The sequence below is a fragment of the Lolium perenne genome, chromosome 3, assembly GCF_019359855.2.
Source record: "Lolium perenne isolate Kyuss_39 chromosome 3, Kyuss_2.0, whole genome shotgun sequence".
Taxonomy (NCBI): Eukaryota; Viridiplantae; Streptophyta; class Magnoliopsida; order Poales; family Poaceae; genus Lolium; species Lolium perenne.
This window is the reverse complement of record NC_067246.2, coordinates 231,905,037-231,919,957: the sequence shown is the minus strand read 5'-3', so window position 1 is coordinate 231,919,957 and position 14,921 is coordinate 231,905,037. Positions and strand designations below refer to the sequence as shown.

At 44.5% G+C, this 14,921-nt stretch overlaps 2 protein-coding genes and 1 non-coding gene across 3 annotated transcripts; all 3 read right to left on the bottom strand.

Annotated features, from left to right (window-relative positions):
• Positions 1 to 490: 490 nt before the first annotated feature.
• On the bottom strand, positions 491 to 1,630 carry LOC127343651 (lachrymatory-factor synthase). Its single transcript, XM_051369814.1, has one exon. It carries the CDS (start codon positions 1,419 to 1,421, stop codon positions 891 to 893), a length of 531 nt encoding a protein of 176 aa, XP_051225774.1. The 5' UTR covers positions 1,422 to 1,630; the 3' UTR covers positions 491 to 890.
• A 1,756-nt stretch (positions 1,631 to 3,386) lies between these two features.
• TRNAK-CUU (transfer RNA lysine (anticodon CUU)) lies at positions 3,387 to 3,459 on the bottom strand. Its single transcript has one exon. It is a non-coding gene; the product is annotated as a tRNA-Lys (tRNA).
• Positions 3,460 to 3,715: 256 nt separating this feature from the next.
• On the bottom strand, positions 3,716 to 13,426 carry LOC127343650 (ABC transporter G family member 38). Its single transcript, XM_051369813.2, has 23 exons — positions 12,877 to 13,426; positions 12,572 to 12,781; positions 12,415 to 12,499; positions 12,116 to 12,275; positions 11,948 to 12,024; positions 11,815 to 11,862; positions 10,235 to 10,325; positions 9,825 to 10,126; positions 9,293 to 9,574; positions 8,794 to 9,104; positions 8,554 to 8,714; positions 8,130 to 8,239; positions 7,899 to 8,049; positions 7,603 to 7,746; positions 7,336 to 7,499; positions 6,642 to 6,974; positions 6,159 to 6,449; positions 5,993 to 6,076; positions 5,250 to 5,383; positions 4,767 to 4,994; positions 4,500 to 4,671; positions 4,172 to 4,426; positions 3,716 to 4,061 (listed from the first exon to the last, which is right to left on the bottom strand). The coding sequence occupies exons 1-23, from the start codon at positions 13,197 to 13,199 to the stop codon at positions 3,792 to 3,794; spliced, it is 4,386 nt and encodes a 1,461-aa protein (XP_051225773.1). The 5' UTR covers positions 13,200 to 13,426; the 3' UTR covers positions 3,716 to 3,791.
• Positions 13,427 to 14,921: the final 1,495 nt, after the last annotated feature.

Below are 14,921 nucleotides of genomic sequence, written 5' to 3'. Positions count from 1 at the left end.
CTTGCTATCATTGGCACACCTAGGCAATGGCAATAGAAAAAAAAATCATACTATTCGTACGAAAACTTCTTTGGAATTCCAAGCGAAGCAAATCTAGTTTAGAGAATAAATTTGTGTAGCTCCAAGAAACTAAACAAAGTCTACAAGGGAAAAACTCTAAATTTTCAGGAAATTGTTTTTACAATAAGATGGGCTTAGATTTTTAGAACCTCTCCGTCGAATCCACCTCGCGCGGCGGCGATCCGTGGGATTCCTCCGTCTCCAGCGGCTGCTCCGGCAGCGGGAGGCTGGGGAATCCCCGGATCTCGCCATGTATATAGTGTAGGGTTAGAGGGAGTGCCTGCCGGCGGCGTCCTGGAGGCGGTGGCGTCGGTGGTGGGCGTTTTGGTGTCGGCGGCTTCCTCCTCCGACGACGGCGTTCTCCGGAGCTCCGGCGTCAAGCGGTCGACTTCCTTGCGCGCTTGCGGTCCTCGAGGATCGCCGCGTGCGTCTCTTCCCCCACTGGATCTCGGGGCGGCGGATCCAGGTGAAGCTGTGGTTGCTGTTGATGTTGAAGCTGGGCTTGGCTGCCGATGGAGTAGGGTGGAGGCTCTCCGGAGTTCGAGGACCGACGACTTCCCGTCCGCAAGGGGACATCTTCCGATCCAAGGCTTGAGGGAAGATGCGGCGGCGGCGCGCCATCGGCACGTCTTGCTCCTTGCCGGCGGCTTTGTGTTGCAGAAGGACTTGGTTGTATTTTTCTTCTTTGTTGGGTGTCTTTCTGTAATTTCCTGGCTTTAATATTATCAGTTTACCTCGCAAAAAAAAAAAAAAAAAAGATGGGCTTGGAATGCACATAAACACACGGTCACCACTCGCATCACAGGCAGGAAGGAAAGCGAAAAACAACATCAAGATGCTTGCAAGGCAGGATCATCATCACCAACGTTCACCATGACCTCCTCTTCCAGCCGCCTGGCGACGCCACGCGCGAGCTTCTCGAGGAAGCCGACGAAGCCTTCGAGCGTCCACCCCTTGACCGGATCGGCCTCGAACGACCACGCGACGGCGCACCCGGCCGGGTCGGCCTCGACGCCGATGGTGGCCCGGTACCGGCCGAAGCCCTTGTTGGTCTCCACCACCTCGTAGCTGTATGACCTCCCGGCGTCGTCGACCTCGACGAGCCGCTCCTTGGACCAGCCGACCGCCTCCTCCGGCGCGGCCATGTTCACCGGCCCCGCGCAGTACCGGACGCACCCGGGCTCGCCGTCGGCGCCCTCCAGCCTCCGGCACGTCTGCACGAGAGAGACCAACCTGTCGAGGGAGCAGAAGTCTCGCAGCAGCGCCCACGCCTGGTCGGGCGTCGGCCCCGCCGCCGCGGCGCGCACGGCGCCGCGCCACTCGGGCGCCGCCGCTTCCCGGTGATCCGGACCGTGAGCCATGTCTGTCTGCTGTACCTTGCGCAGCCCAGGCAGTGTCGTGACTCGTGCAACGTCGAGATCGCGCGGTGACCGGCGAAAATGACGAGGGGTTTGGATCGGCTGGGGAGGGGTCTAGATATACGACGCGACAGGCGGGCAGGTTGTACGTAGGCTGAGTTGTCTCTCGGTTGAGATCGTGCGATTGGTGTCCAGTCTCCAGTGGCAAGCGGCCACTGTTGGGCGCCTAGCTACACTAGCTAGGTGCGTGCGTTTGCTTGGACATGGCTTGTGAACCATATTAAATCGTGCGTGTATTGTTAACGTATTCTTTCTAGCTGGAAAGTCTGCATGAGTCCGCGGGAGTTAGCTTGTCACCTTGTTTTTATAGACTTTTTCAAAGTGGGGATACGTCCGATCAACTTTGAATTTTTCGAGCTTTTGATGTGGCACCAGATGTGTACGTTTTATCCTTTGTATCATTGTATGCATGCACATGCGTGTACGGTATATATGACTGTGGTATGCCCTGTCAAATACCCCGCTTGCACAACTAAAAGAAAAGGAGAAGGTGCATCCTTGCTAACTCGCACGTTTTGTCAAGCGTGAAGATGATAAACTTGCCCTCTTGCCCAAACCGCAATGTTCAGCGTGGTGAAGTAAAGATTATCTTCTTATTGGTGAAAAAAAATTAGTCTAAGTTTCAATGTAAGAAAATGATCCAAAAATGTCTTTCCCTTCTGAGCTCTAGGAATCCCTTCTTATTTTTTTTTTTAAAAATCATATTTCTTAATTTTAAAAACTTCCAGAAAACAAATCTAGACATAGTCAATGATGTAACTTACAAGAATGCAAAATTTCAAAGCGAAATTCTTTATATTGTGAGCTACACAAAAATAAAAAAATCTTATAAAAAGTAGAGTTTTAGAAATATGTATACATACTCAGATCAACTCGTTTGCCGTTTTTGGTGTAGCCAAGACTATAAAGTATTTGAAATTGATATTTTGCGCGTTTGTGGGTCATTGGCTACATACAGATTTTTTCTTCAAATATTTTGAAACTCCTGAATGTGATTTTCTATTTAAAAAAACAATGGGATCACTGGTACCCATGAGCCAAAAATATCCGATGGAAAATGATCGAGTTATTTTCACATCTCAACAAACTGTTATGGTTCTGAAGATTCGTAAAACAATACTAAATCTTGAAATATGGAATTTAAGGTTAAATGTAAGAAAATCATTCAATTATTTTTCACATCTCAACAAGTTGTTATGGTTCAAAAAAAATTCATAAAACAACATACTAGATCAGTTGTGCGTGTAGATTCACTGTTCAAAAAATCATCCGATTCAACGATTAATCGCTAGTCGGTGGTCACTGATTAGTCGATAAACTTATTTATCGTCCGATTAGCTCATTTATCGTTCGATTAGCTCATTTGGCCGTTTTTCCTATTAATCGCTAATCGCCAGCTAACCGAGTTTACACCGATAAGCGATTTTGCAAACATTGGATTTGTTATTAAAAAGAAGATCCAACTAATTTCGCAGCACAAAAGAACCATTTGCCCACCATGTTTCCACATCTCAACAAGCTAGCTATTGTGGTTTCAAAATCGTAAAACCATATACTAGATCAGTTGTGCGTAGATTTTTTTATTTAAAAGAAGATCCAATTTATTTTGCAGCACAAAAGAGTGGGTGATTGGCTACATCTAGTTTTTTCTTCCTTTTTTCTGAAGCTCGTAAATGTGATTTTCGACTTTTATTTTAAAAAAAACAACGGTATCACATGGAAGCCAGAAAATCTCCGGTTGAAAATGATCCAATTATTTTGTTTTACTAATTTCTCAGCACAAATGAACCATTTGCCCACCTTGTTTCCACATCTCAACAGTCTGCTATGGTTTGAAGAAAATCGTAAACAATACTTGGATCAGTTGTTCATAGTTTTGTTGTACAAAAAAAGCGATCCATCGTATTGCGCCCACCGTGGGGCTCGAACCCACGACCACAAGGTTAAGAGCCTTGCGCTCTACCAACTGAGCTAGACGGGCTTTGTGACTACTTTAATACAAAACGTATTCACCATAGTGAAGAAAAAGAATACGACAGTCAACACCAAACTAGTACTGGCCTTCAGAAGATTCTTTAGCCCAAAATGTTCTTATAGCTTGGAATCCTTAACTTTTACGGTTTCATTTACAGTAATCTCAAGCCTAAATGGCTTGACGTACATGTTACAGGGCCTTACTTGCATAATACGTGCGTTCTTGATCTACACATTTGTGCAAGCACGAGGACATAACCATGGGCAGCCAAAACTAACACCAAAATTACAAGGCAGTGCAGATTGCATTCTACATGACAAAATGTGCGCGTGTACTTTCTATCTCTGTTGGAAATTAAACGCCTTTATGCAGTAAGCATATATCATAGCGAAGAACACAGTGAAGACAGCCAGCACCGCTGCCACAACGCCCATGAAGTCCTGATCATAACCGAAGTAGCTCTTGATGAATTGCCCAACCTGCTGATCGGGTTGACCAGGCACCTTGATCATGTCCTCCACATCTCCGTATTGCGACACGACAAGCCCGTAAACTGTCCATGCCACCGGGCAAAGCCAATAGTACCAAATCCACCATTTTGGGATTTTCTGATGTAGAAAAAAGCCATAAATTGGTTTAATATACACGGGTAGCAACCTGAGTGGGTTGGAGTTCTTAGAATCTGTTTTTGTAAAAGGAAAAAGATTAAGTGACTCACCGATCTTGCGACGAAGAACCCTGAGAAGAGATTGAAGAAGGAGTAGAAGGCAGCAGCGAATATAGAAGCAACTTGACCATTTGGCGATATGGAGACAGTCATCATGCCATAGTAAGTGAAATAGAGGAAGGTCAAGAACGAAACATAGAAGAACCACAAGAACTTTGCCAGCGTCCACTGGAAAGACATCATCGGGTAGACAATGACAGTATAAGCCACAGACTCAACGAACACATATGGTATCTCCACGATAACCTGAACAGACAAATTCAGCGGATTGGTATCAAACAGTTATGCGTAAGTCTATTAAACTAATAATGTTACTGACCTGAGACAGCGCATAGGGTATAGCCGAGTACATTCCAGCTGCCCGTTCTCTGTAAAAGACTGTCCTTTCCACAGCAATGAGGGGTTGAACAGTTATACAATTCTCACAACCAACAAACATCACAGCAGCATACATTGATCCGACAATGACCAAAACATCTGCTGAGCTAGTCCTGCACCACATAATAAAATGACTTAGCATATAGTAAATTCACTTTAAGAAGAATGAGTGAATGCGCAGATAATAGCTTAGAATTATAAAACATACATCTTTTGACCAACCCTCCAAAATATTATCCCAAGAAGTAAAGCCGTAAAAATTGCAAAGAACATCCTGACGAGATTGTAATCAGGACTTCTCCAATAAGTCCACCATTGCTTCCAGAGGCATATTTTAAACTGACTAAAGGAGCTCAGCGAGTATTGAGTAGGGAAGTAAAGGTCCCTAGTACCAGGAGGTGGCTTGCTCAGTTCTTTGACTAATGCTTTGTTCCGCCTGAAATATTAATCCATGCCAGAAAATAGTTGTTATAAACGACTGAAGAGTTCAAGGTGCAGGAAGAGGTAAGTCCATTCTTCCACTAGTTGCAGGATCCGAAGTTCATAGTGATGTATAACTAATTTATTACACATTTTTATGGAGTGCATGCTGATATTGTAATGCTTTCTGCACTTCTGCATAGATGTTTGATTCTTTTGAAAATACGACGATCCAATTTACAGGAAAATTTTGATAGCACATTGCACTTACTGATACATAGTCGAAGATTTGTAATGTTCAGCAAAGTCAATGTTCAGTCGAACTTCTGCTGCCGCAGAGCTTGCATCCAGCATCCATGTAGCTGGGTTGCACTTCTCTACGATCTTTGGGACTCCAGGAATTTCCTGATTTGTACAGTAAGATATAAAACTTAAATATTATGCTATGATCTAAGAAGCAACTTCAAACACGGGAATTCCAAGTATGAAGGCACTCTCATATTTATAGGAATGAAGAATATGTAGAATTCCACTTTTTACCCCCTAGTTGTGCATTTGTGACATGAAAACCTGTCCAGGTTACCCAATTTAAGAAACTTTGCACCCTGTTTTTCTGATGCATGTCTACTGGGCAAGGTGTGAGGTGATGTTCAAGGTTCGAGAATATCAGGAGGATAACGAGAAATGGAACAGATGGAGAAGAAAAGGCTGGACATGATTATCAATGATGTCCTCCGAGCTTTACACTGTTGTCATGCCACATCGGCCTAACATGCCGGTCCTATTTAAAACAACACGTGAAATAGAAAAAATGGGATAAACCTGGTTCAAAGTTCCTTAGATGGGGTATTCTGGTAGAATTTTCACTATATGGGGTAATATGTGTCACAAATGGACAAGGGGTAAAAAATGGAATTCACTACATAGAATATCTTACAAGGTACTACCACAACAAAACAGGAAATGGAAAGCTGTGTGAATAATAAGAAGTACTTCGGATATCAGATCACAAACCTGAAAATATTCGACAACTTTGTGGGAGTTCCTACCCAGAGGGCCAGAATATATGACCTGACCTCCTCTTTTCAGTAATAGGAGCTGCATGGTGAAACCTCAGAAGATTATCAAGTGCCAAAGTATAAATAGAGTATATGAGAAATGTATCTAAAAAATGCATTACCTCATCAAAAGCTTCAAAAATGTCAATACTTGGTTGATGGATAGTACAGACAACAGTTCTTCCAGTATTGACAGTGTTCCGAACAGTTCTCATAACAATTGCAGCAGCTCTTGCATCAAGACCTGAAGTTGGTTCGTCCATGAAGATAATTGAGGGGTTTGCCACAAGCTCTACAGCAATTGTCAACCTCTTTCTTTGTTCAGTTGACAGCCCACTCACACCAGGGAGACCCACAATAGCGTCCTTGAGACCGGTAAGTTCAATCAGTTCCATTACTTCATCCACAAATGCCTACAGACAGAAAGCAGAGTTAATACATCTGAAAAAGTTAATAAATTTCATTCCACCCTCTCTGAAAAAGGATCTTCATTCCGAATTTACCCCATAAAATACCACAGCGCCATAGTATGATAGTAACCATAAAACTCACTACTTAAAGAGAACAGTTGAAAACTGATTCTATAAGTAGAGACAAGAGCTAACCTTCTTTTCTCGATCAGTGACCTCCTTAGGCAGGCGCAGGAAAGCAGAGAAGAGTAGTGACTCCCTGACTGTGATCTGTGGAGAATGGATGTCATTTTGCTCGCAGTACCCTGACATTCTTGCAAATGTTGCCTGGTTCTTAGGATAACCGGATATATAGACTTCACCTTCAATATAGCCACCAGTTTTCCTCCCAGATAAGACATCCATGAGGGTGGTCTTTCCAGCTCCACTCACACCCATAAGGGCAGTAAGAACACCAGGGCGAAAAGCACCAGATATCCCTGACAGCAGCTGAAGCTTATCAGCGGTTACTCCTTGAGTCTTCATCTCCTGGCAGATTAACATCTCGCAAATGAGATTACAGGTTATAAAATCACATAGCATCTCAGTTTTGGGAAGACGTGTATCATGCATAGTTGTCCTAAGAAAATATGTAATTTGTACCACCAAGTCCCCACAGACTGCCCACGATCATGCATTGACTGATAAAAATAACCATCGAAAAGTAGTTGTTCTAAGAAAACATGATTATGCCGAACTTGAAGTTTGCTCGCGCTACAAAAATGTACTCCAGACTATAATGATGTACTTGATGCAGCATGATAGGGAAAGTTCACAGTCAAATATAAATCAATAGGCAATGATACAGAATGCAGTCAACTAAAAAGAATACAAGGACAAGCATACACACCGCAGGCATATCAACATAGTAATTTATCTCGTTGAAGGACATGGAGAGAGGTTCAAATGGAAGAACCATCCCTTTCCCTGGAGCTTCTCTGGCAGCTGCATTCGCATATGACCTCTTAGAAGTATCTGGGGAATGGCCTCGTAATTGTTCAAGAACCTTATCCACTACAAACAAAGAACTCATCAGAGATAGCCAATATATGTAGTGTGTCATTCTCCAAACACGGGAGAAGAGCGAATATGATTCTTTTGGAGAAAAAAATCTTACATGTGATCATTGAGTTTTGGGATGCAGATTCTGTTGTCGGAACTGTAGTTCTCTGTGTTATATGTGTCTCCCTTTTTTGCTCGTGGACATTCTCCGTGCTTTTATCAGTTTCTTCAGGCAAGATGGCTTGTGGTTTTCCAATAGCTAATGCAAGATACAAAACAATGAATAAAATTGTCGATACCAACCAAACAACAAAGTTGTGTCTTTGAATGCCAATATCTATTTTTACCCAAAGACATGAATGTTGTCAGACTACGTAACGATGGAGTTCTCAGATGCAAGTCATGACTTACGGTTTAGAATCATAAGCGATATTGTGAATAGCACATTGAACAAAATGGTGAACCCCAGAAGGGCACCTGTTCCAATCCAGTACCACTCATTGTTGGTGAAGACACCTGAGTTTTCTAGAACTGCAACTCCTAATGGCCTTCCATCAGCTGTCTACTGATACAGAACAAAAATAGTCAAGTACAATAACTTGTATGAGAACAAAGCAGTAGGATGATCTTGACAAGACTTACAAATTGGTCCATCCACCTTGGAGAATGCATCTCATTGGCGGCAAGAGCAATGTATGCATAAGTCATAGGTGAAGACCAATAACCCCATACTAGCCATTTTGGAATTTCATCTGTAACATTGAGAATTGGTTTATATTTGAACATTTGAAATTTCTAAGTTAACAGTGATTTATTTCGATTGCTACGTCACAACTAAATATAAGGCTTAAATAAGTGATTTAAGCCTTTTGAGATATAAGGTGCTTGTATTTTATTTCAACAGATCCATTTCTGATTCTTTTTTTTTTCAAGAATGACAGTAAGAGGCCCAAATGGCACTCTTACCTGCACTTACATGTATTCATGTTCCAAAAATATTGATAATTCTGGAGCTGCTTACCCATGGCACCGCTGTAACAATGTGATTGAAAGCATGGATGATTACCTCTTGGTAGGATGAATCCTCCCAGTACAAACATGATCAAAAGGATAAGAGATCCTGCAGTATTAGTCATGACAACCGTCCTGCATATGCCGGCCACAACCCTGAACAATCCTCCAGCTGCCTGCTGGATCAAGAAGACTGTAATCAGATGCTTGAAGAACCTGCGGGGAGATGAGCATGTTAGGGCCAGAAAGCAAGCATATAATTCGATATTATTTACAAATTAGCGAGATGCCGCACCTGCTAGCTTCAGGGGCAAAGCCTATGAGATAGTAGGTTATTACAACCCAAATTAGCGACTCAAACAAGGACATAGGGACTTTCAGGAGAACATTTGGGAGTGTAAAATTCCATGGCCGGTAGAATAGAAAATCCCTATGTTTGTAGAATACAGGGAGCCTTGCGAGAGTAAGGGTTGCCTCAGCAAAACCATTGAACATGTTAGCTATCAGGACAAATATAAGTGCCCCAAGGTAGACTTGGCCATCTTCCTCATTATTTTGACGGAGTCGCAAGAAAACCGTTGATGCTACTAGAGCAACTATGATTCCCTTCAAAAGAAAGAAAGACAAAGAATCAGATTCCCGTTAAAAATCTGGTGTCGACAACTAAGAGGAAGGAGTGCGCTGAAGAGATAGAAGTTAAAAGATGGCCTGATTTATTATAAATGTTTAGAAGTTGTTATCTATAGTAGATGAGAAAACATTGGACAATTTAGGTCTATCTCGCATCTAGGTACCTGAACTATTTTGAAAACGTAGATAAAGGAATTTCTCTTCATGAGAAGCCATTCCTTGGCAAAGGAGGTCTTGAGAAGTTCCAAAGCTGGAACAGACTGCTGGGAGAAAGCCAGAGCAGATTTGTGGATCTTTCTCTTGTTGAAAGGAACCGAAAGCTGCTTTTTTAGGCTCTTCCCCATGTGGAATTTTTTGAACTTTGCAACAAACTCAGGTACTGTTACATAGCGATAAGGCTTTTCATCCCGTATCCAGTATTGCTCCTGATCCTTCTTTGATGTAACCTGTAAAAAAATTCATTTCTCAGAACCAGGTGAAATATATATTGGATGTACTAGCTATAAGAAAACAGATCTTCGTGCAAACTCTAAGATGTCAAAGTTGTCAACTACATCACTACATGGCACATGAACTTCTATACATGCTAGCTACTAGAAGATGATGATTCTTATTCTACAAAAGAGTAGTAGAAGTTTTACATATAGTCATACCAAGCTGTTATATAAGTGGCTTGAAAATTGTGATAGCACGAACCTCTTGCAAGAAATCAGCGGCGCCTTTCCTCTCGGGGCAGCGGAAGCCACACTTCTCGAAGAACTCGAGCACGTACTCCCTGGGACCCTGGTAGACAATCTGCCCCTCCGAGAGCAGCATGACGTCGTCGAAGAGGTCGAAGATCTCGGGCGCGGGCTGGAGCAGCGACACCAGCACGGTGGCCTCGCCCAGGTGGACAATCTGCTGGATGCACCTGACGATCTGGAAGGTGGTGGAGCTGTCCAGGCCGGTGGATATCTCGTCCATGAAGAGCACCTTGGTCGGGCCGACCAGCATCTCCCCTGCAACCAGATCAATCGGTACGGCATCATCAATGGGGAAGAAGAGTGCAACTAAAACTGAGGACTTGAGCCTTGAGGTAGAGGAATGGACGCGCAAAGACTACGTACCTGTGGTGAGGCGCTTCTTCTGGCCGCCGGAGATGCCGGTCCGCATTTCGTCGCCGACCATGACGTCGGCGCACATGTCCAGCCCGAGGATCTGCACACACGAGCGGCATTAGGGACGCGGGACAGCAGCGTAAAAGCAAGAGTTCCCCCATTCGTTTCTCTACGCGGGAGCGGCAAACGGTCGAACGACTTGCGTGCGTGCAACTTCCCTGCTATTCTATTCCCACCCCGTTTGTCTGTGGCTCCGCGCTTTGAGACCTGGCTCTAATCCGGATCCTTTTCGGTCCGGTGCTTGTGCGATGTTAGAAAGCCATGCCAAGCAGTTGGGCTTAGGCCTAACAGAGCTGTACAACAGGCTGTACATGGATAAGGCCCAAAAAACAGTTCGGCAAGCCCTATCCAGATGGGTCCAAACTTATTTTTTTTTGGACAACTAGGGATTTCCCTACCATACCGCAGTTACTAGCCTGTAATCGGAATTCTTACCGGTAAATGAGCTTATCGTGGGAAAATATCAGATCATTAGAATTTGAAGTGATTGGTTAGTCCAACCTAAACCATATGTCTTCTCGCTCTACTATAACCCATGCCTGAACTCATTTGTTTGAACTTTTAATTCCTTCTCCTCTAAAAATTATATTAAAAAACATAGATTATTAAATCTTAAATTCAGATTTTATCTGAGAATCCCGTTCGGTTTTCCACGGGTACAAGAAATCCCCCCTCACTCCTTCTTCGAGATTCTTTTCTCACTGGTACCCAAATCCTTGGTGGTCATGCCCCTATCCACCATATTTTATACGAACATACATTCCACCTTTATGAATTTCATAAAGGTGAAATGTTGTTTTCGTTGTTTGTGTCTACGATGTAACGGTCACTCTTGGCTTCTGACATCGCCAAAGCTTATCCCTGGATTGAGCATGTCATCGCTGATTAGTCGTTCTCTCCCACTTTTGGTGGCCATTGTAGTCTCATGGATTATTGGAGAGCATCTAAACCAGCATTTCAGTCCATGGATTTTAGTCTTTGTGTTGGGCATGATATCATCTTGATCAAAGATACATATTGAAGACCATGTCAATGTTTCAAACATCGCCTATCTAATAAAATGATTAAATGGGGAAGTTCCCTCCTTCAATTGTGCGTTGTTTAGGTAGAAATGAGGTTCCCCCGTGTTCGATCGTGATGATGTCATGGTCAAAGATATATATTGGGCAATGTTTAGAACATCACCTATTTGGAGACGGAGATAATATAAGAGTGATTGTTTCTTAGTCGTTTTCGAAGTTAGAGATTTAATTATAGTGCTCTCATAAAAATCTTCTCAACTTTTTTGTACTTGCACAAATCTCAATGGTCAAATCATATGGTTTTACTGTCGACTTAGAAGTAGTTATTGCACGGTTGTCTGAGAACTAGCAAAATTGATAGTGTAATTAGTGTTTAGATAGTGTAGTTAGTCTTTTTTTAACTGTGTTCTTAATCTTGTTGCTAATGGATGATTCTAGTGGTTAGGCGTTGCCCCTTCGACAGTCGAGAAAACCCGCTGGTGCCAATTGCTTAATTTCCAGACTTACCCTTAGAATGTAGTCTGTCTGCAGGGTGCCCCCTTCAACTGAAGTTGCCTGCCGATCAACACAAACAGAAGCTTCAGACATTAGCAGTGAGACCAACGAATGTGTTAGGCCTTGGGGAGGGAGTCGCGCATACCTTCATGAAGAGGTCAACCTCTGGATCAGGATAAATGCCCAGCTGCCTCTCCTTCTTCATCAGCTCCTGGAGCAACTCTGCACACCAAGCATGTACTATCAGTTTGCTACGACGGGACGTCAGAGGAACTGCTAGTGCAGACGCCTGGTCATGCTATGAGGGGCTCACCGTATCTCTGGCCTACCCCCTGGCACCTGGCGGAGAAGTCGAGGGTCTCCTTGACGGTCATCTCGCCGGCGTGGACGTCGTTCTGGCTGATGTACGCCGCGGTCTTCTGCGGCACGAACTCGTCCAGCCCGTACCCGTTGTACGTCACCTCTCCGCTCACCTGAGAGCCGGACAAACAAAACAGTTGATTATGCCGAAGAAGACCACCAACTGTCAGGATTTATAAATCCGAAAGTTCTGGCTTTGTTTATTTGCCACTGGATTATGTGGAAAAGGAAATCAATGAGAGAAATCCACACCCTTAGACCAGGATCCAGCTTTCCAGCAAGTGCCAGCAACAGCGTTGTCTTGCCGGAAGACGGTGGACCGAGCAGCAGCGTCATCCTGGAGAGAAAACAACAGGTTAAATTCAGAGCTGTACTTCAGAGTTCAGACAAGTTAAATTCAGAGCTGTACCTCGACGGCCTTACGACGCCGGAGACGTTCTTGAGAATGTGCAGCGTCTTGGTCTTGCCGAGGCTGGCCCCGACGAGCCCCAGCATGGATTCCACCGCGTCCAGCGCCGCGTTCGTCAGCGTGGGCAGCATGCGGTCCCCGACGTGGCACTCAGCCTCCACGCTCAGGCTCCGGAACCTCACCTCCGCCGTCGGAATCTGGATGCCGGCGCTGCATGCCAAAACACGCCACACACCGTCAGACCCAACGCACGCATGTCCCATGCACCCATTCTCGATTCGAAAACAGCTAGCTAGCGTACGTACCGGTCAATGCGCGCGCGGAGCTTCTTGAGGAAGCGCGCGTTGTCCTCCTCGGCGACCTTGAACACGTTCTCCACGAACGCCTGCCGCTGCGTGAGCTCCAGCATGCGCACGTCCACCTCCACGCCGGGTCCCCGCCGCCGCTCCGACCTCAGGATGCCCGTGCGCAGCCGTTCGAACGACGGCAGCCGCTCCAGCGCCGCCCACCGTAGCGCCTCCTCGTCATCGCTCTCGGCGCCGCTGCGGTTCCGCGACGACCCGCCCGAAAAGTAGACGCTCACGTCCGGGCTCCCCATGCTCTGCAGGCTCCGGCTTAGCATGTCCATGGCGGCGCCGCACTAGCATGCGCGCGTGCGCGCTCCTTCCTTCCTTCCTTCCTTCCTTCCTTCCTTCCTTCCTTTCTTGCTTGTTCAACCTGTTGGTTATCCCGCCTCGAGACCGATAGTCTATATGTTGGTTGATCAGCCTAGCAAACGGAGTAATGAGAACGCAACAAAATCCGCGCTTAGAAAACGCCGGCTGCTACATCGGCCGGCAGGATTCGTCAGTTCTGATGTCGACGGATTACTCCCAGCTAGTTTGGGGCGACTTAGACGGATCGGGATATGCTGCTGTTGTTTTGCATGACAGCTCTAATACAGTACTGCACCTTGTGTGGCAATCGAAGATGATAGGCCGATAGTTGGAAAGTTTCTTTGTGCTTGTGTCAGTAGGATCCTTCGACGGGAACAAAACGAGCGCAGAAGAAGCCAATTGGCAGAGGCCTGAGCATCTTAGGAGTTCCAGCCGCGCGCACCTTGGTGCCGGTTCTGGCTGTAGCGCTGTCGCTGAAGAGTTCAATGATTTTTGAGTGTGATTGTCTAGCAATTTCTTGGTAGGGGACAAGAGAAGCATCGATGGAGAGCAACCTGAAATTATATTCCGACGCCTGCTGCTGCCAGATACTGATTAAGTGGCACTGTAACTGTAGTCGCTATTAGTTGCAGCTGAAAACGTCGATTCTTGGTGCAATATGAAAATCGAAATTAGAGGTCCCAGCTCTGACATACTCCAAGATGATACATGCAGTCCCTGCTGACAGAAATGACAAACAGCGATGGTAACCTTGTTGTAGCGTCATTAGTGACATAGCTGCATACGGATCAATGCTATATCATCGACTGGTCCAAATATAGATGCAATTTCTCCTTACAAATTTCTTGATATTACAGTGGGTATTGAGATATCTCCTGTAGATAATAATTTTGTTTCACCTGCTGTAGTTAAACAATCAGTTACCCATATTTCTTCTATCGTTCACCCGGAGGGTGCTAGTTATGATGACAACTTCCCTGATGCTTTAGGTTGGTCTAGCATAGGAAAAAAAACTAGGCGGGACATGCACCCCATGAAAGATGGGTTCCAATGAATATTTTTCTTTGGAACCCAAGGGGGATTCAAGCCCCAGGTAGAAAAAAATGCTTTAATTGACCTATTCAAAAAAATAAAATAGGCCTAGTATAGTAGGTTTCCATAAAACAAAAAAAGAAACTATTTCTGATAACTATCTGAATTTCTTAGTTGGTAATAGAATGTTTTCTTGGAATATTTACCAGTCATTGGCTCTGCTGAAGGCATATGTGTTGGTATAGACATTGATGTCTTTGATATTATTAGCCGGGAAGTTAGAACCTTTTCGGTTTCAGTTGTCGTTAAAGTAAAAACTTCTGGTCTTATCCTTAGGGTAGTTACTTTGTATGGCTCCTCTTATGAGGAAAAAAGAGAGGCTTTTATCTCTGAATTACATAGCCTCTATTTAGACTATCAAGGTCACTCTATTATTGGAGGTGACTTCAATTTAGTTAGATACCAGGGTGATAAGAGCAATGGTATAATTGATCACAGATGGAGTGATAAGTTACTTGGGCAATAGACAATTTAACTTGGGGTAACAACCAGGAAAATCTGATCATGTCTAACATTGATAGAGTTTTCTGTAATGTTGAACTTGATCAAAGTTTCCCCTTAGCAACTATTAGAGCTCTTCCTAGGATGGGTAGTGACCACAC

Excerpts from the sequence above, each read along its gene's own strand:
- LOC127343651 (XM_051369814.1), bottom strand. The coding sequence starts at position 1,421 with ATGGCTCACGGTCCGGATCACCGGGAAGCGGCGGCGCCCGAGTGGCGC.
- LOC127343650 (XM_051369813.2), bottom strand. The coding sequence starts at position 13,199 with ATGGACATGCTAAGCCGGAGCCTGCAGAGCATGGGGAGCCCGGACGTG. Across the intron at positions 12,500-12,571 it reads GGCGTCGTAAGGCCGTCGAG|GATGACGCTGCTGCTCGGTC; the intron begins GTACAGCTCTGA and ends TTTTCTCTCCAG. Across the intron at positions 7,500-7,602 it reads CCAAAACTCAATGATCACAT|TGGATAAGGTTCTTGAACAA; the intron begins GTAAGATTTTTT and ends CTTTGTTTGTAG.